The sequence below is a fragment of the Lichenostomus cassidix genome, chromosome 1Aa (assembly GCF_008360975.1).
Source record: "Lichenostomus cassidix isolate B80296 chromosome 1Aa, HeHo_3.0, whole genome shotgun sequence".
NCBI lineage: Eukaryota > Metazoa > Chordata > Aves > Passeriformes > Meliphagidae > Lichenostomus > Lichenostomus cassidix.
In genome coordinates this window covers 11,921,546-11,943,263 of record NC_139480.1, presented here as the reverse complement: position 1 = coordinate 11,943,263, position 21,718 = coordinate 11,921,546, and the positions used below count along the sequence as shown (strand labels likewise).

Below are 21,718 nucleotides of genomic sequence, written 5' to 3'. Positions count from 1 at the left end.
TCAGTGGGATAATGACATCTAACAATGCCATTCTAGCAATTATAGTTGTTTCCAATTTCTTTTGCTTACAAACTGTTTTTTGATTCTCTCCTGACTTACGTTAGATGGTGGGTGTAAACAACTTTCCTTAAAAAAAAAAAGTTTATGTTTAAATGAAAAGTTTCCAAGAAAAGCTACCTAGGTAGATTAGGATGGAATTTTTTCTTTTCCATAAGCACCAATTTAATTTCTGTTCCCCTAGAAATACTATGATGTGCTTTCTGCTATTATAAGGTATGATCATCACTATATTTTTGCATGGTAACCATAGCAGTGCATAATTTGTTTTACTACTTGCCAAATATGTATGTGCTCTATGAAAGATGTAAAAATCTTGACACAGCTTTGAATGTTGAATGCAAACAACATTTTAAACTTAAGCTGATCTTGGCACACTCCACACTACAAGCTTCAAAAGCTCCTGGCCCAACAAAAATGAGTATAAATATGTTGGCACAGACAGCTAAGACAGATGTTGTCTCCACCTCCAAGCACAGGAATCTGACTGCTAATTAAATAAACCTTTTTTGACGTTGTTGATACGGTGACTTGGGAAGTCAGCTGGGTATGATAATGTGTCTGTAAGCTGGAGTATATTTTTTTGCCACAGCTTCCAGCAAGTAGGATATAGTTTGTATTGTGAATGTTAAAGCTATCAGTCGTTGCAACAGCAAAGTTGATTTTTCTTAAAAAAAAGCTGTAGAGGAGCTGAATGAATTTACAGGTTCCTTCAAACAGCAGGAATGGGGACAGTGCCTGTGTAACATGCTCATTCTACTGAGAGGTTCTTTTCACCACTAGCAGATGACATTGTGAGGAAAGGCCAGGAAGTGGTTGGGTGTGTTTGAACTATCACAAAGCAGGTGGTATTTCTGTTCATTTCTGAAAAGCCTGTTTGAAAGTATTTTTTTATGTCTTGTTTTTCTATGCTTCTGTAAAGTCAGATGTTCAGATTTCACACCATACAGAGGAACTAGAGCTCCCTAAAGCTGTGAGACTAGGGGAAGGAATAACCTTTAGCTGTAACATCTCCTTGAATTTTGGCCTTTTCTCAGCCATTTCTGATACTCATGAGATCTGACAAGACAATTATATTGCTATATTGTTTTCCAAAGCTGTCTCCCTCTTCCTATTTTCTCACCTAAAATATGTATTTGAGACAGGGCAAATTTGTACTAAAATTGAGTGTACCTGGCCTTCAATGTCAGCACAACCATGTGAGGAGGAAGCCAGAGCATTGTTAGCCAATCATACATTCAATAAAAACATCAGTGGTAGGGAATTATCTGTTACACACATGAGGTTACTTTAAATGTTAAAAAGGGGATTCCTGGTTTACTTACTCAAAGCACCTGTGTCTGAAACACCTGAATAAACAGAGCCTTAAAGAGCTGCCTGAAAGTATCTGTGTTTGGATTTAGCATACAGAGGTTAAACTGCAGAGTGAAGCAGAGAGGCTTTTGTAGTGTGTCTGAAGAAAGGCTTGAGAATTTCTGTTTCTCAAAGTGAATCCTGCTTCTCCATAAAAATTGTTCACTCCATGCAATTACTTAAAAGTATGTAAAGTACTATTATTTTGTGCCGTGTAATTTTAAATGATGGCATATTCTTCCTGCAGAAATGTAATCTTAGTTAAACTTACAGTTTGTCTTGATTATATGAACATATTCAGGTAATTTGGGTTATTTTTCCCATTATTATTTTCCAAACGGATTACTCTTTTACTGAGATCAGAAAAAGCAGACGAATGAGGACTTAAAAATAATATTACCTTCATAATTTCTGTGTTCTCATGACTATCATGTTTTCATGTTCATGTGACGGTTGGACTTGACATATCTTCTTAAAACATTGTTTTCTGGTTTTGGTTACCATTGGGGGTGACAACTAAATTAATTTCTGGCAGAAGAATTGTAACTCCATAAAAGTTTAATTTAAGCAGTGAATGAAAGACATCAATTTAGTAAGTGAACTGTTTGCATTTAGCAGGGCCTGTTGATGGTATTGCTCAGCCATTTTTCTTTAAAACTTATGTCAATATCTTCAGGCCCATATGTACCATTTTCTCTTTAAGAAAAAGAACTCAGAAAAAAATCTAAAAATATAAATCAAATATAAATCCTCTTTCTTTGTAGGCCAGTGTTATTATCTCTTTTTTATTTCTCTATGAAAATTTGAAGTTGCATTCTTCCTGCTTTGGTTTTTCCATGACATGTAAATCACAGAAGCTAGGTAAGTTTGGCTCTTTTGTTTGGTTTTGGTTTCATTTGTCAACAGGCATCTGGGTCGGGATTGACAAGCATCCTAAGTTATTTTCCAAATAAACACATAAAAGTAAGATTTTCTCCCACCAACTTATCAAGTTACCTGTTGTTCTCAACTCACTCCAAGTTTGACTCCAGTATTCTCCAATAAACACCATTAAGGAAACAGATATTTGCATTTAAAAGGGAAGGAAAAAACACCAATACTTTCAAACCTTCTTTTCATTTCTTCTCTTTTTTTTTTCTTTTTTTTTCTGGTTTTAGTTTGGTTTTGTTTAAGCAATGCATAGAATGCCAAGGCATTACAGTCTGCTTGGCTGATCACATTGAACAGATGGGCTTGTGTCTTTATTTTTTGGAAACAAGCTGTAGGAATTTTGCTAGCAAACCCACTGTTAGTAATCTTTTCCACTAAAATTCACAATTTAAATATTAGGAGGATTAAAACCACAAGTGTTCTTATGATAATTAGTGTTACATGGATGTTTTCTATAGATTGAAAGACATGTTTTGAATTATTAAGCCTTAAGCAGAGATCAAGGGCTTTTTCTTTGTATAAAAAATGGTAAGATTTAATTTGGGGTGGTATTTGTATTCATATGCTTTGGTGACTCTTATATGTGATCTGAAAGGTCAAAACATTGGTTTGCTTCCCCTCTTTCATGTTAAAGATAGAGGTTTGTAAACTCTTGTTTGGGCAATTACTTTTTCCTCTTCCAAAATATGAGTAGTTTCAGAAAAATGTCTGAGATTTCTACCCTTGGTATTATCTGGCAACTGAAGGGTCATAAAACAGATCTCTAGGGAACTGTCACTACTAGCAATTACTCTGCTGGCATATCACATAGTCATCTGTGTTGGTTATCTGTGTTTTCTTATTGCTCCAATTTTTACAGGAAATCAATAAAATTATTTATGGTATTTTTTATAGTCCTCATGTACATCTATGACAGTAGTACAGCTTTAACAGTGTGACATAATTTTATTACAACAAGAAAAAACAAAAATAATGTTTGCAACAAGTAGATGGAGTTACACTTTGCAAAACTAATACACATTGGCAGAGATTCAGTCACAACCGTTCCAGGCAGGTAATAATCAGATTTCTGTAATAGCATTGTACTTTTGTTTTTCTTTTTTTTTTCTTCTTTTTTTTCCTTTTTTCTTTCTTTCTTTCTGTTCTTAAAGACACGAGACAAGGCTTTTGCAGGTGATTTTAGTCACAATTGCTTATTCTGTTAAAATATCTGTGTTTTACAAACTTTCCGTTAAACAAAATTTTAAAAGTACAGTTTCTCTTCTAACAACTTAGCAGTAAAAACACATTTTCAAGTACAAGCTTGTAGATACTGAAAGTCATACTTAGCTACTTATCATATAATTAATAGGAGCAAATTGTGCATTTCATGCAAAATTGTTTAATATAATCATATGCAATTAGAGATTTGCTCTTCTAATCGATACTTCATAAGTTGCTTTTTTTGTTCTGTTTAGACAACTAGTTTTTATACCAAAATAAATATTCTATAGCTTCAAAACATATTCTCAAGCAAAGATGATACACCTTGCAATTCAAAATTTTTGTTGCTCTTTAAAATTGAAAAATAACGCAAATTACACTTGAATTATCCTTCAAAGTATTTACTTCTTTAAAATATATATTAATATTACAATTTAGCAATTGCCAGTGTTCTTCATTTGCATAACTTATAACCATAATAGTTTTGTTATAATCTTAAAAAAACAGTAGAGGTCATATTTATAAAGTATTATGTCAGATGTACACTTATATTCTTTTTTTTATGTCTCTTCTGATCAAAAAGGCTACATCAGCAATGACCACACTTTAATTGGTCAGAAATTAAAAGTAATTTAAAGAAATATTGTCAGTGTAATTTTTCTGCATCTCAGGATTGGTGTAAGCAAGATAGTAAAATAACCTCTTGCTAAGATAAATTGTATCTCCACACAATGTTGGTCACCATTTTTATAATGACATGGTCTAGATACCTGCAGTCAAATTTGTGCTCATTATCTACAACGTGAGTATTAATAACAGTATCTCTTATTTGAATTTCCTGAACTATTTGACAATTTGATTTTTTTCATTTGTTATATTTTAGAAAAAAAAAAATCTTTCCTCATATATCCTCTTTTTTGCTTAGAATTGACAGTAGGTTTTTATGTTTCTGTGGCCACGAAAGGTGTAGCCTAAAAATGGGGAGAACAGTCTTCTCTTGTATTATAAAAAATTATATTTTTTTTTATTTTAGGGTCTAATGATATCTAGATTGAGAAGTGTTTAGATGAGAGCTTGAGTCTTTACAAGAGCATCTTGTAATATTTGACTACCTAAAGGATTCCGGAGAAAGCAAAATGGCTCTGGAAACTCTTTGTATGTATTTAGATGCATTAATACTAAGAATATGGATTCTTATTGACATATCTTCCTCCTACCTGTCTACCTGCCTGTATAAATGTGCAAAAAGCTGCATAATGACTCCTTTCTCCTACAAATGACAAATAGGACCTTGAGCTTGAATGGAGGAACCAAAAAGAGCAAGAATGTTGTAGTTCATTACATGCTCTCTCCATGTGTAGATGACACTTAGGGACTTGGCTTAGTGTGGAATTGGTGGTTCTGTGTTAGCTGTTGGACTCAATGATCTTAAAGGTCTTTTCCAAACTAAATGATTCTATGATTTTATGATTATTTCCTCTGATTTTATTCAATTCTTCCACCAACAACTTTGAAAAATCTTTGCTAAAGGGATGAAATTTGAGGAATCATCTTCATTTTCTGTTTTCTTCAAGGCATTTTTTGTGTCTTTAGACAAGCCATGTGGCCCTCTGTTTTCTAGTTCTTTAAAAATAATAATTTGTAGTACTTTTCCTAATTTATATTGATATTGCCATGGTGTACCTTTGAAGTTGTGACAGATAGATTACAGAAAAAGGCTGTTTTAGAGAGACTAGTTTTCTTTCTAAGTGTTGACAAATTTATATTAGTTACACCTCTGATTATTTTCAGGTTAAAAATGTAGTTATTCATTCAGACACAATTTGTGGAAGACAATATAAAAGTTTTAAATCATGAAATGTGATATATCACAGTCAGTAAAAGCACCAAAAGCAATGTTTAGAATATTTACATAATGAAACCAAGACTTAACTGGTGTTAAGTTTTAACAATAACAATTCAGATATTTTAATGCTGGTTTTAATACATTATATGGGTCAAACTGTCTAAAAAAATTGTGGAAGTATGTTGTTTTGTCTAGAACAATCTTTTGCCAAACATAACTGAATACTTGGTTTCTGAGTATAATACTGAGTAACTACGATTTTGAGTGCAATCCAATGCAAGCTAGTTAAGAGAAATGTGTAGAATTACTGCCCAAAACCTTTGGGTCTGATCATGATTTTTACTGATTTAAAGGGTTGCCTATATCCAGTGGGAAGATCATCAGAAATACCATGCCATGTACCCCAGAAAATACCATTGCGAACACCTTTGTATTTCTTGTGGTAGTACTTGCCGTTGAGATTGGCTGACAAGCAGGCATCAAACCACCAGCCAGAGCTGTAATATGCACCACAGTTTCCCGAGGGATACCTGTCATTGTCCCTGTCTGGGGTTGTAAAGAACTTTTGGTCGTGGTTGTAGTGCCTGCTGTAGTGAAGAGCATCTCCTGCTGTGCCACTGTAGCCGTGGACACTCAGACGGTACTTGAGGTACTCGTTGGCCACGTAGAAGTGCTCGTATTTCGCATACTCTCTGATTCCATTGAAATCTTCAAGATCAATTCTCAGTTGCATTTCCTGGCTCCTTGTCAGGAGGTGAATTTTGTCATTGCCTAGCCAAAACTCCCTGCTGAGGTTTCCAAAGCCATTTTTGTAGTCATTCCAGGTTCTGTTGAAGTTAGTGCTGCCATCCTGACGCCGTTGCAGCACTGTCCAGCCGCCTCCTTGTGTTTGCATGTCACAGTAAACTTCAAAGCTCTCATTTCTGGGGTCAGGGCTGATCCTGTAGATTCCATTACTCCTCCTCCCTGCTGTGTAATGGTCAGCACAGTCTCTCTGCATTATTTGTATAACTGGTGAAAGAATAGGTAATGTTAGAATAAACATAATTTCAATTTTAAAATAAATAAAATTTTTACCCAGACTGATGTGGCATACAGAACTTGCATTGGAGAGACTTTTACATCAGAAATAGTGTTGAAGCACTTTCAGTTCTAGGACAAAACACCTTTTCCATCAGATTTACTTTATCATAGATGCCACCTAAGATCTCTGCATCACATAGCTGTCAAGAAAAACCCCATCTAAACTCCATTTTTTTACCCAACTGCCTAATATAAGGGCATTTTGATTGTTTGCTTTCTCTTTTCTCATTTTCTCTACTCTGTCCTTTCATTATCTCATAAATTCAGCCTGATTTCTTCAGTCCATATTTCTAATGCTTTGTGATTGTACACTTCCTTCTTTTTGTATTTAAATGTATAGCTTCACAACCTGTTTACAATTTACAGCTCCATCTGGCTGTATGTCAGAGAAAGAACTTTGTCCATTGTGGAAATGATGTTAACTTGGCTATTGTTAACATCATTTGGTAAAGAAGATCATTAGGAATGCTTTGTGTGTTAATGTTGACTGTATTTTAGGAAGCAGGAAAAAGTAATAAAATTCTCACATCTGTTGTAGTAATCATGTAATTCCTAGAAAGGTGAAGGTAGAAAAGTGATTATGCTTTCCTGTGTATATAGCATCGCTGGCTTTACAGAAAGGAAGAATGTTTGCATGTACTATTAACAGTAACTTTTTCCCCACCAATGAGTGATATATTTTATTCAGAAGAAAAATACTCCCATGTTTTTTCTTCAGAGTGAAAATCCATTTTTGATCCACATCATTAGTAGTGCCATTCATTCAAAAGGATGATATTAGAATTCCATATTCTTAAGGGATATGGAGAGCTCTCAGAAATTCTGAGTTAAAAGTCAAAACCATAATATTAATTTCTATTGCAGATTTGTATTTATGGGCGTGTTCACTTGCAGTTCCGACTGTAATTTTTCCTAGAAAATTAAACAAACTACTTCTTGAAAGGGAGAAGTGATCTCAGGCTACTGCAGGGAATAAGAGTCAGGACTTCTTGTTTGCCAGAAAACTGGACATTTATGAAACCACAAAGTACAGGAGTCAAAGGCTTTAAAGCCAAATCTAAATCCATAATACAGTCTCATTTATTTCACTGAACTTTGTGTAAGATCTGTGGTGGACTAAATTTCAGAGTAGGTATTAACAGAGAATATACATTTCAGATAAAATGCTTCTATAATCCAATCAACTCCTATTTAAATAAAGTTTTACTATTACTTGCAGTAGATGCACAAATAGGGCCTCTAGGACCTGAATAAGAAAATGTTGTAGCTGTTTTCACTGCTAGCTTTCATTATGAATACATTGCTGCTACAATGCTTTTAGCATTTCGCTGTAAAATATGAGGAATATCTACATGATCACGTGCTATGAACACTACCCAATGTTTCAGTAAGTGTAAGGAATATTTAAAATTAATTTAGTCTGTTATGAAGTACTGTACTTGAATGTGATTCATTGCCCATTATTAATATAAACAAAAATTGCTCATTCCTTTTGTGAATGTTTTGTATCTGAAGAAACATAATTGATTTGTAGTGATTTTTATCTGATTTAAGCTGATTGCTGATATAGTAAAAGTATTACCTTTATTATTACTTATTTGCTCTTTTCACATGTTCAAGAATTTCAGCTTTACATACTGTGCACTTGCAGATCCTTCTGTTTTCAATATGTGTAGACAGAAGAACAGTTTAATTTTTATCTTGGATGCTAAGCAAGAGACTTAAAGTTTGCAATGCAGCCTGATCTTTCTCTGTTTTGTCTCTTGAGAGCTTTATCTTCTTTTGTTTGATATCTAAGTGGTAGAATACACTGACAATCTAGGAAACATTTCTTGTTTGCAAGGATTCTTACATGTAATATAAAAACTTCAGGACTTTTAGAAAACCCCTTAATCTTGCCTTAATAACAGTAAACATTTGAGAGTGTTGGTTCTATTCCTTTATTTTAACTAGGAGGATTAAATGGTTTTTAAAAAGTGTTTGCAGTGATAACATCTGTTTTCTGTTTTATACTGCTTATATATTAAATTAATGCAAAAGGTTTAGTGTTAAAATGATGGTACATATGTTACCCAGTCAGGAAGTGCTGTTAGTAAGCTTTTTTTGGCTGAGCCTTTCAGATGTTTGCTGTGATGATGGAAAAATTCTTTTTATTATCCATCTGTTAAAAACTAGGCATTTTGCTAGATTCACTTGATGATTGGTGAAGTCTTGCACCCCTTTCCAGAGTATATGCAATTTTGCAGTGAGGAAAAAAAAAAAGGCAGTTCTCTAAGGCACGCCTAGAGAAAATTTACCCCTTCTCATCCAAGGAGAAAATATGTGTAGGTCACTGATGTTTAATGTCTCTAATGAAGTGTGTTATGGTGTACAATAGAGTTATTTTTTTAAGTTTACTTATTAAATTGCAAAAACCTGTTCTTGAAAAATTAATGTTTTAAATCCCTTAATGAAGTCCAGTTCTAGGAGGGACTGAACACCTGCAGCTCTCAGTAACCCTCTAGTGGCTGCTGAAATGTTTTACAGGAGCGTAAATAAACACTATAAGAGCAGATATTTATATACACGGCTATTCAGGTAAAATATATTCTAAATCGTTTGCCTAACACTAATAAAATGCACAGAAAGCTTATACAGGCACTAAGAATTGACAGATTACATACCAGGTTTTGCTTGCATTGCTGGACACTTAGAAGAACATTTGTTATCCAGGTTGTTCACAGCAAATGTCAAATTTGCAACTTTGCTGTCAACATAATGTTCCACATTGTTCATATTTATGAGGCTCAGCTTCTCTAAACGACCCTGCAGTGTCTGAATCTGGCTCTTTGCAGTTTTTAAGCTGGTTGCCATTCTGTTAACTCTGCTTTGCAGTTCCTTTACTCTGTTATCTTGGCTTTCACTGTTTTCTGCAGTGTTAGGTAGCAGGAATTCATTACTTCTGTCTCTGTCTTGGTTGTCATCTGCTTGCAGCTTGCAATCTTGGCAGCATTTCTTCAGCTTGTTTACTGATTCTTTAAGGGTCTGTACTTCTTTGAGAGTCTTTTCAAGCAGTTTGAATTCTTTGGGTATCTGGATGGTCATCGGAGGCAGATTTATCTGATAAGGGCAGTCCTCTCCTTCATCACATTTCCGATTAGTTTTCAGCTTTATAGGACAAGTCTCAGTAACTTTTGCTTCTTTAGCATTCTCTTCCTCTTCTAAAATAACTGCAAAGACATTTGTTAAAGCAAGGAGAGTTGTCTTCAGCAAGACTATGTAAATGAGGAGCTTCATCTTCACTGAGAAACTAGCAGTATGAGGAAGTATGCAAAAGTGGAACAACTTTATAAGGGCAGCTTGAAGCCTGCGAGTTATCAGACAGCCTACACTGTTCTCAGAAATGGGTGGGAGTGCTTGCATCACGAGTGATTAATAGCAGAGCAAAGTTAGGTAGTGCTTGCAAGAGTAGCACATTTCAGAGGATATTCCTGACTCAGAACTAGTGCTTGTAAGCAGGATGATGAAATGCATGTGTGCTGGTAAATTGTGCAGTTTAATTTCCTTCCTTGTTGTACATAGATTTTCTTTTTTTGGAAAAAAAATCACCTGGCTCTTTATCATAAATCTTCTAACATTTGTTTCTTAACACTTGAGTGATCTAAACTTATTTTTTAAACCAGACTATAATTTTAGCACAGCAGGTGGAGAAAGTGAAAACCAGCTCTTTTCCCAGTTTGAAGTTTATCACAGCAATAGCTTTGCTGACAGACAGTCCCCTTTTTTCCTAGAACTTTTAAAAAATTTAATAGATATATTCATGTAAATTATTTAAAACCTATAACATGTTGAAACACACATATAATTTTGGTTCCAAACATTTTTCAGTATACTGTCACAAACCCAGGATGAACAGCACTTTCTTCTTACTATTTCACCTAGCCCACCTTAAAATAGTTATCTGGAATATTCATCATTTGTATGGTACATTACAGTTAAAATTTACTATTATCTGATTTGGGGTACTTCTTACTGAGCCTTTTAAAGTTAAGTGAGCTTAAGACACTTTCCGCTTTGATGCATGAGATCCTACCTGTTTGATTGTACAGGAAACCCAAAACAAATCCTGATGTTCTGAGTAGTATCCCAAATTCCAAATCTAAAGTGAGGCAGAGACCTAGGGAAGGAACTCTTGTCAGTTTGAGGTATTTCTCTTCTTTTTATTGTGCCTCATATCAACTTTCAGAGTTAATCATGCACTTCACATGACTGATCACACCAAATGAAATGCTTCTCCAGGTGACAATTGCCATGTACTCTCTCATTTTCATTCTACAGCCACCTTTGCCATTCTCACATGGTGTCTATACAGTTTTAATGATCTATGTCGTTTTCCTTGTGCCTCAAAACAAGGCTACGTGGATATGTCTTTATGCATCCACAGGTTAGTCGAGAGTCAAACCCACTTGCATGAATAAAGGGTATTTACACCAGTTCTTGTTTAATTAGTCCAATCTGAACCATTTATTTCCCTAAATCCTATTTGAAATTACTCATAACACAGATTAAACATTAAGCAGACGTTAGTCACACATATAACTCACAAGCTGATGATCTCTGTCATGTTACCAGCTTTTATACACACCATATGCTTATACTGATAGTACAGGAAGGACGCTTGGTAAAAAGACCTACTTGTCTGACCCCCTGCAACAATTCCTTCAGATTCCTGCATAACATAAAAGTTTGGGAGATGGGTTTTGAATGTACCTATCCCATATTCTAAATTAACATCTCAGAACCTGCCAGGGTGCTTTTAGTTATATGGCAAAACTGTGTCTCTCCCTTTCAGATCATGATAGTTCCCCAGCAAGGAGGTGAAAGACAACAGACCCCCCCACCCCCATCAGATGTAAGATGCTGTCTTCACTCTGGTTTTGTTAAAAATGCATCAAAACTGAAATGTTTGTAAAAGATAAAATATGTGATTTAAATTTGCAAGTTAAATTTTTTAATTTTTTATTTGATTAACAGAATGCAAGTTTTTCATTGTATCAGTCTAAAATAAGGTATTTACAGAACCTTGTTGTCATGTACGGCTGCTTCTGTCAAACAGAGGAAAGCTATACCAGCCTCTTTTGAGAGGCTTTAGAAATAGGATAGAATTCTTAAGTCCCTGTTGTTTGGGAAGCCACATTCCCCCACACTGTTGTTCGTTCAGTTTACAATTAACTCTGCTATCTGCTGTGTGACTTTGAACTGGACAAACTGTTCTGTATCTGTAAAATGAATAATTGTCCTTGATAGAATAAATTCTATTATTTTCCTTGAAATATATAAATGTATAACAAATACTGTTGTAATCTGTGATTGCTGTGCTGCATTGAAAGCCTAAACTATCTCTAGAATTTTATAGCATCTAAAATAGCACAGATTTTTGCTAATACTGAATTAGCAAAAAAAATTAGTAAAAAAAAGACATTTCAGATAATAAGGTGAGGTATTTGAGCTTTTCAAATATCTCTGTCCTGAGACGTCCATTCACTGGTGCCCTATATATCTTCCTTTTGGGATATTTACTTCCTCCTTTGGATGAGACTTCTGTAATATTGAGTTGCCCTATTATCCTCCTAATTTCGTTATTGATCTGATGTTCTGCTGCTAAGCTGTCAGCAGTCTGCTCAGAGTCCCAGAGATCCATTTCTCCACCAGTCTGTATGCTTCTTCTACCTGGAGCCCTTATAATGATTACTGGTCTTCATGTTCTGTCAGGGAATGTCCATTCCCAACAATTTGTCACATCTCTCTTCTTTCTTCAGGAACTCAAAGTAGTATGACACAGCCTTTTTCATTTTCCATATCTCTTATCCTCCTTGGAATAAATGAAGCAGACTTTCAAATCTGAGTTTTTCAGCAGTCCCTGCCTTTAGAAAGGACGCTGAGTAGTCTTCAGCTGTGAGATGATGATGCAGATTAACTAATGGCAGAAATATTGGACCTGATCTAAACTGAGACCTGCAGTTTGCCCATAAACAAAGTCTCTTCCCAGGTGGGGCTTCTCTAGATCTAGAGTGTTCTGCATAATATTTAAAACTTTAAATTAGTTAAGCAATCACAAAACCCAAAAGCCAATATTTTTCAACTGTGAAAGGATCTAACTAAATAACAGGTGATGATTGTGAGACTTTTCTGCCTGGGTGTTTGCTTTTTACTTAAAGGTAATTTTCTTGTCACTTTTCATGTCTTTTAGTCTACTTTTTAGGAATCTTCTTTTTCTCCTGTTGACTGAAGAGATATCTTCCTAAAAATTAAGAAAATATCTGACAGCTCATGATACTCTTAAATTCTACTGAAGATTTTAGTTCTGTTCACAGAGCTACCCAGTGATTACAAGGTTAAAAAAAGCGATATATTTTGTTTTATCAGACTTGTCTGAGGATTGTTTATCCAAAGTTTATCAAAACCAGCATGAACCATTTCCCATGAATTTTTAGAGTAAGGTTGTGGTTTTCTTCTGGCAGATAATGGAATGTAGTCTGTCCTAGGTTGCAATATTGATGTAGTTAAGTATTCTATTACCACCAGCTGTGGGCCATTAGCTGCTATCACCCACTCCGGATGACAGGCAATGGGCCATCCGTTAGCTATTATCAGCTGCTAACGACCCACCCCGCATGACAGGCAATGGGCCATCAGGGACCCACCGTGTGACTCATGGACTTATCTCATCCCATTGTGAGATGCTCTGCCGAGGAGGGAGGAGCCAGGTGTTCCCACCTGGATATAACCTGGCCTTGGAACTGCCTGAGCTAGCCCTGTCTACTGGGTTCCCAGAGGACGAGAGCTACCACTGGATCTTCAGCTGGAGACCAGACCTTCACAGGATCACCACTTCAACTGGACTACTTCAGTTGGACTGCTACTACCACCCTAACAGGGTGTTAGGTTGTATCTGACTTTGTCAGTGCGTTTCCTTGTATTATTTCACTTATTTTTAATTTCAATCTTGACTTGTGATCTCCCACTGGTTTGTTTTCAAACCAACACATATTTTGGCGCCCAACGTGGGGCCCGACCTGGGGAAACTCAGAAATCCTATCACCATGATGGTCAGCTTATCTATATGGGTGCTGTATCTCGCTCTCTATATTTTTCCTCAAATGAGAAACTATCTGCCTGTCGTATTGGTCCTGTTGCGACCAGGGAATGGCATGAAAATTGCTCTTTTGGTTTATTATGCCTATTGCGTGGTAACCTGTGAGGCGATGAATACCATTCGGAACGTATACTCAAGTTTATCTGCCTGGCCTAATCCGAGCCACTACATCTGGGACCTCCTCAGCAATCATACCCAGCCTCTGGGGTTAGGAGGAGAGAGCGGTTTCTTCCAGCCTTTCAGGTCAGGCACAGCCATTTTTGAGGATATTGAGTTCTCTCTGGATGCTAGGGATGGCATAATCTTTTTGTTAGTTCTGTTTTCCTTTTTCTCTGCAACCAGCACTGTGTACCTCATGCTGAAGATCAGAACAATATCTTGTCTTTTTGAGGAGGAGAAACAAAGCAAATCAGCAGGAAAGAGGAAAAGAACCAAAAGAGCAGTGGACGTCTCAACACAGACCATTACCAAATCAGAACAACCAAAGCCTGTAGCAGTTGCCCCCGTCCAGAAAAAGAAATCAAAGAGCAAATCAGTCCGCACAATGACTGATGATGATGCGGCAGGACCATCTCACCCAGCAGAAGAGACAGAGCCAGAGATCATCACTCGCTCTCTATCCCTGGGGGAGCTGCGTGACCTACGGAGGGAATTCACCCGGCAGGCAAACGAGTCCATTTTAACCTGGCTGCTCCGTATCTGGGACGCCGCCGCTAATGACACCATTCTGGACGGAAGTGAGGCCAGGCAACTGGGATCCCTGTCCCAGGATGTGGTTATTGACCAGGGGATTGGGAGAACCCAGGAAACTCTCAGCCTCTGGCGGCGATTGCTGGCGAGTGTACGGGACAGATACCTTTGCAAAGAAGACCTCCAGATGCACCAAAGAAAATAGAACACAATAAAACAAGGTATCCGATGCCTGAGAGAATTGGCCGTGCTAGAGATCATTTTCTCAGACAACGAGAGATTCCCCAAGAGCCCAGATAATGTCCGGTGCACTTCACAAATGTGGCTAAGATTCGCGCGGCTCGGACCAGAGATATACTCTCGTTACCTGGCAACATTGCAGTGGAGGGAAGGCGAAGACCAGGTGGGTGTGTTAACAAACAAACTGAGAATTTACGAGGACACTGTCACCGCTCCACTACGCACCCAGGTCTCATCAGTGGAAACAAACCTGGCCGAGCAAGTCCGGAGCTTGATTGAAGAGAGCCTCCAGAAACTAAGGAAAGAGTTCAAAGAAGAATTTTTCCATGTCACACCGAAACCAACCAGAGTCTCTGCCATCAGGAGCAGACGTCCCCCAGCCAGGGAAAGAAGACAAACCCCGCGACGTGACCTCTGGTTTTTCCTGCAGGAGCATGGGGAAGACATGAGAAAGTGGGACAGGAAACCCACCTCCACCTTAGCAGCCCGGGTACGTGAATTGAAAAAGGAAACATCCACTTCAGGAGGCTCATCTAGGTACAACACTGCCCCAGTCTCTTGTGGACAGAACTCCAGACAGAATAGAAGTGATAATATGACTGATCCTCTTGAAGGGACCTCAAAAACACATTTACAGGAGAAGAACATCGTGCACCAAAAACAGGATTAGAGGAGCCCTGCCTCTAGCCAGGTAGAGGAAAGGGATAACCAGATCTATTAGACTGTGTGGATCCGATGGCCTGGCACGTCTAACCCACAAAGATATACAGCTTTGGTTGACACCGGCGCTCAGTGCACCCTGATGCCATCCAGGTATGTGGGGACCGAATCCATTTCCATTTCTGAGGTGACAGGAGGATCCCAGCAGCTGACTGTACTGGAAGCTGAAGTGAGTTTAACTGGGAACGAGTGGCAGAAACACCCCATTGTGACTGGTCCAGACGCCCCATGCATCCTCGGCATAGATTATCTCAGGAGTAGATATTTCAAAGACCCAAAGGGACATCGCTGGGCTTTTGAGATAGCAGCTGTAGAGACGGAAGACATAAGACAACTAAATACCCTGCCCGGTCTCTCAGATAACCCGTCTGCTGTAGGACTACTGAGAATTGAAGAACAGCGGGTACCAATTGCTACAGCAACAGTGCATCGCCGGCAATACCGCACTGACAGAGACTCTGTGGCCCCCATCCATAAGATGATTCGAGATCTAGAGAGCCAAGGAGTGGTCAGCAAGGCTCACTCACCCTTTAACAGCCCTATATGGCCGGTGCGTAAGTCCAGTGAAAAATAGAGACTGACAGTGGATTACCGTGGCCTGAATAAAGTCACACCACCACTGAGTGCTGCTGTACCGGACATGTTGGAACTTCAGTATGAGCTAGAATCCAAGGCAGCAAAGTAGTATGCGACCATTGATATTGCCAATGCCTTTTTCTCCATTCCTCTGGCAGCAGAGTGCAGGCCTCAGTTTGCTTTCACCTGGAGAGGTGTGCAGTACACGTAGAACCGACTGCCCCAGGGGTGGAAGCACAGTCCCACCATCTGCCATAGACTGATCCAGGCTGCACTAGAAAAGAGTGAAGCTCCAGAACATCTGCAGTATATTGATGACATCATTGTGTGGGGGGACACAGCAACGAAAGTATTTGGGAAAGGAGAAAAAATCATCAGAATTCTCCTGGAAGCCGGTTTTACCATCAAGAAGAGTAAAGTCAAGGGACCTGCCCGAGAGATCCAGTTCCTGGGAGTAAAGTGGCAAGACGGACGGCGTCAGATTCCTTCTGAAGTCATCAATAAGATCATCGCGATGTCTCCACCAACCAACAAAAAAGAAACACAAGCCTTCCTAGGTGCCATAGGCTTTTGGAGAATGCACATCCCTGAGTACAGCCAGATCGTGAGTCCTCTCTACCTCATAACCCGCAAGAAGAACGATTTCCACTGGGGCCCTGAACAGCAGCAAGCCTTCACCCAGATCAAACAGGAGATCGCTCATGCGGTAACACTTGGCCCAGTCAGGACAGAACCAGAGGTAAAGAATGTGCTTTACTCTGCAGCTGGGAGCCATGGTCTGTCCTGGAGCCTTTGGCAGAAGGTGCCTGGCGAGACCCGAGGTCGACCACTGAGATTCTAGAGTCGAAGTTACAGAAAGTCTGAAGTCAACTACACTCCCACCGAGAAAGAAATCTTGGCAGCTTACGAAGGAGTCCAAGCCGCCTCAGAGGTGATCGGCACAGAAACACAGCTTCTCCTTGCACCCCGACTACCAGTGCTAGGGTGAATGTTCAAGAGAAAAGTTCCCTCTACCCACCATGCCACTGATGCTACGTGGAGCAAATAGATTGCCCTCATCACACAGCGCGCCCGTATTGGAAACCCAAATCGCCCTGGAATTCTAAAAATCATAACAAACTAGCCTGAAGGTGAGACTTTTAAATTATCTTCAGAAGAAGCAGAGGAGAAAGTAGCACGTGCCGAGGAAGCACCCCCGTATAAGGAGCTGCCGGAGAGTGAAAGACGCTATGCCCTCTTCACCGATGGGTCCTGCCGAATTGTAGGCGTAGATCGGAGATGAAAAGCTGCAGTATAGAGCCCCACACGACAAGCTGTACAGGCTACTGAGGGACAAGGTAGATCGAGTCAAGTCGCAGAGCTTAAAGCCATCCAACTGGCTTTGGATATTGCCGAACGAGAGAAATGGCCAAGGCTTTATCTCTACACCGACTCCTGGATGGTAGCCAATGCACTGTGGGGATGGTTAGATCGCTAGAAAAAGGCTAACTGGCAGCGCAGAGGAAAACCCATCTGGGCCGCTGAGATTTGGCAGGACATCGCCGCCCGGACAGAAAAGCTGACCGTGAAAGTTCGACATGTGAATGCACATGTACCTAAGAGTCGGGCTAATGAAGAACATCGTAACAACGAGCAAGTAGACCGAGCTGCCAAGGTGGAAGTGTCACAGGTAGATCTAGACTAGCAACACAAAAGAGAGTTATTTCTAGCTCGTTGGGCCCATGATGCCTCTGGTCATCAAGGGAGAGATGCGACATACAGGTGGGCTCGTAACCGAGAGGTAGACTTGACCATAGACAACATCTCACAGGTCATCCACAGCTGTGAGACTTGCGCTGCAATCAAACAGGCCAAGCGGGTAAAGCCTCTATGGTATGGTGGACGATGGTCAAAGTACAGGTATGGGGAAGTATGGCAAGTTGACTACATCACACTTCCCCAAACCCGCCAAGGAAAGCGCTACGTGTTGACCATGGTGGAAGCAACCACGAGATAGTTAGAGACCTACCCTGTGCCTCATGCTACTGCCCGGAACACCATCTTGGGTCTGGAAAAGCAAGTCCTGTGGAGACATGGTACCCCTAAGAAAATCGAATCTGACAATGAAACCCATTTCAAAAATGACCTCATAAGCACCTGAGCTAAAGAACACGAAATTAAATAAATTTACCATATCCCCTATCATGCACCAGCTGCCGGGAAAGTTGAACGGTGCAACAAACTACTTAAGACAACTTTGAAAGCACTTGGCGGGGGAACCTTCAAAAATTAAGAACTAAACTTAGCAAAGGCCACCTGGATAGTTAACACAAGGAGTTCTATCAATCGAGCCGGTCCTGCCGAATCCGAACCTTTGCACACAGTAGATAGAGATAAAGTCCCTGTGGTACACGTAAGAAGTTTTTTAGGAAAAACTGTTTAGATTAGTCCCACCTCAGGGAAAGGCAAACCCATCCGTGGAGTGGTTTTTGCCCAAAGACCTAGTTATACTTAGTGGGTGATGCAGGCAGATGGAGAAACCCGTTGTGTCCCACAAGAAGACCTTATCTTAAGTGAGAACTGTGTAGCTGGTAATAGAATAAGGGGTGGATAATGTCCTAGGTTGCAATATTGATGTAGTTAAGTATTCTATTACCACCAGCTGTAAACCATTAGCTGCTATCACCCACTCCAGATGACAGGCAATGGGCCATCCGTTAGCTATTATCAGCTGTTAACGACCCACCCCGCATGACAGGCAATGAGCCATCAGGGACCCACCGTGTGACTCATAGACTTATCTCATCCCATTGTGAGATGCTCTGCCCAAGAGAGAGGAGCCAGGTGTTCCCACCTGGATATAACCTGACCTTAGAACTGCCTAAGCTAGCCCTGTCTACTGGGTTCCCAGAGGACGAAAGCTACCACTGGATCTTCAGCTGGAGACCAGACCTTCACAGGATCACCACTTCAACTGAACTACTTCAGTTGGACTGCTACTACCACCCTAACAGGGTGTTAGGTTGTATCTGACTTTGTCAGTGCGTTTCCTTGTATTATTTCACTTATTTTTAATTTCAATCTTGACTTATAATCTCCCACTGGTTTGTTTTCAAACCAATACAAGGTCAAACAGAAAACAACAAAGTTATGACTGTAGGCAGATGTTAATTTAACTAGTGACTATGGCAATTTAAAGCACAACAGCTTGGCATCTGTTTGATTACTTGCTTTGTTCTGGGAGTCAACATTTTCTGCAGAAGAATTGCTGCAATATATGCAGGTTTGTCTCAGCAGATAAAATGATTGCTACGAACAAACCTGAAGTACATTGGAGGTTGTTCTTATGAACCATTTTGGTGGCAGAGGTGGAATGTGTTAAGATTCAACTGCTGCAGTAATATTTTTGATGGTTTTTGTATACATCAGTGATTCTGTGATATATTTTGGCTGAGAAAGAGAATGAAAAATAATTGGATTAGTTTTTCCATTTTCCCCACCATGTGGAATATATACCAAAAGTCCATACTAGAAACAAATTCTGATTTAGAATTCTTTCTGGTTAAAAAAGTTGTTTTCTTTTTTAATTCAGTGGTCATTCTTCATGCAAGCAGTCCATATGTTGTCCACTGGATTATGTGACTACTTATTCAGCTTCCTCATGTGCCTATGAGAACACATCAGAACACAAAAGGAAAGGGAGTCTTATTAATTTTGATATTAATTGTTAATATTTTTATTCAGCTACAGATTACATAGAACTAGTGGCTACATGACTTTCCTACCTGCTTAAATTGCTCATTGCTTTATTTATAAATTCTGGCAACAAGAAGAAAGACAGCACCAACACAGAGCATATAAGTAGCTGATATGATATTTATATCAGCAATTGTGAATGTAATACATGCTATAAAATTCATGTGGTCAAAGAAAATCTCTCCTTCTGTTAAAGTGAGGACAATATTTGTAAAGAAGGAGATCCAAAAAACTACATTCTTATCAATTCTATTTCTCCCATGACATCTGATCTGCCTACTCCAAATCTACAATTTACTGCTGAATATTTCCTTTATCTGTAGCCATAGAAGATGCTGTAGTTGGCTCAATATATGAAGAGAATAAACCAGAATGCACTTTCAGAGTGATAATATACCAAATAGAAAAGCCTCTCTCTGCTATATCTTTTCAGAAAAATTCCTTTTTGATTCCTGCAAACTTGCTTCAATAAAAGCAGCAAGTGTGAGACTGTGCAGTTATTTACCATCCTGCTTTCAAGCTTCATGGCCAAACAGCAGGAAAGCTATGTCCTTTCCTGAAGTGTATGTCTTATGCCCTCTTTTCTGAGCCATGCAAGACTCAATTGACCACCAGTACTTTCTCACCCACTGTACCATCTTGATTGTGGCTGATGTTTAGATTTTCCACGTAGGGATTGCATTTTCCCATGAACTGGGGGACAAAACTACTGTTATGACCCATGCCTTGGGAAAGAATTTACACTATTATTTTTTCTAGTTATTGTTTGTTAGTTTTAGAGGGCTTTTCAGCAGTTTATTTTTCATTAAAGAATGCCTGGTTCATCCATCTGTAATTAAAAAAGAAAAATTGTAGAAGTTCAATGTAAGGCAATACAGCAGTGTCTCTACTGTAAGTAAGTGTATTTATGATTGTTGTATATGCCTTTACCCCCACCTGACTGCATTTATGTAACTAATAACCTCATGGCTTCTATTACTGTTTTTTATCACCTAAATTAAATGTTCCAGAAACTCTGTGACAAATGTTTTTCTACTTGAAAAGCTGATAAATAGGCTTTTTCTATGGACTTCCCATACTTATTCTAAAAAGTCTACTTCCTGTAATAAATGAATGTAGTTCCAGATGAGAGGGAACCTTATTTTTAAACTCTAATTACAGTATTAGTTTAAAAACTTCACTGCATTTTTCTTTACTTTCTACCGTCATAACCTTTCTCTAGAATAATGTCTTAAGCAAGGCATGTCATTCCCTAAATATCTGCCGTATAGCTATTTCTGTGTGTGCTTTCAATGTTTCCCAATCTCCAGAACAGAATGCAGAATTGCATACCAATAATTACAATTTATTGTGTAACTAAATATTTACAGTCTTAAATTAGTGATTTTTATCTTCCTGTTTTAAAATACTTAGAAATATGTGCTGAAGCCTAGAATATTGTTGAGTAGAGAAATTATAATTTTGGAAGTGTTAGTCTTCCATAACTCTGTATGAATATTTAAAGCATACTGCAAAATGCACAATGACTGAATAAAATGTGTAAAGATTATATTTTCTGGGCATATAGAAATTGTGATGTAACACTTTACATTAAAATCAGAGTTTAGGTCATCTAAACATCTGGTGCTTGGGCTGAGCTAGGTAATCATCTTTGGCTCTTGCTTTAGTCAAAAGCAACTAAGACCCCCGCTGAGAATGTTTCTTATTTCTTATAAATGCTGGAAAGCAGTCTGAAATAATTTAATTAGCTAAATTTTATTATTAAAAATAATTCGAATCTTACATATAATTACTTGAATATTAGTGTCTATTCTGGTATTTCCTTTTGCCTTCCTTATACTTCCTAAAGTCCAAAGGCAATGTATTTCAGTCTTTAACTGCACAGTTTGGGAAGAATATGCATGTGAGACAAAGCAAGGTAGTCAGTGTCTAGACTCAATATACTTCAGAACAAGTCAGTATCTTCTTTAGGGTAAAAATTAGAGAGAGCTGATGGTACACCAGCAGAATACAGAGACTATCTTATAATGGGTGCAATATATATTCAGGCACTGCATCCTTATTTGGTCACTGCTTTTTCAAAATTTGACAGCACAGTGCCCTAAGGTGACCTGGCCTAACTTTGAAGCTACCCCTGCTTTGAGCAGGAG

General features: G+C 38.6%; 2 protein-coding genes across 2 annotated transcripts in view; one reads left to right on the top strand and one right to left on the bottom strand.

Moving 5' to 3' along the window:
• CCDC146 (coiled-coil domain containing 146) overlaps positions 1-21,718 on the top strand; it is a 74,086-nt gene that overhangs the window by 10,746 nt on the left and 41,622 nt on the right. The gene's annotated exons all lie outside the window — the stretch shown is intronic.
• On the bottom strand, positions 3,266-9,889 carry FGL2 (fibrinogen like 2). The gene is made up of 2 exons (XM_085040142.1): positions 9,136-9,889; positions 3,266-6,400 (listed from the first exon to the last, which is right to left on the bottom strand). The coding sequence occupies exons 1-2, from the start codon at positions 9,872-9,874 to the stop codon at positions 5,694-5,696; spliced, it is 1,446 nt and encodes a 481-aa protein (XP_084896268.1). The 5' UTR covers positions 9,875-9,889; the 3' UTR covers positions 3,266-5,693.

Bases quoted from the DNA above. Each gene is read 5' to 3' on its own strand.
- FGL2 (XM_085040142.1), bottom strand. From the start codon at position 9,874: ATGCAAGCACTCCCACCCATTTCTGAGAACAGTGTAGGCTGTCTGATA. The intron at 6,401-9,135 runs GTATGTAATCTG...TTCTTTCACCAG, and splicing joins AGCAATGCAAGCAAAACCTG to TTATACAAATAATGCAGAGA.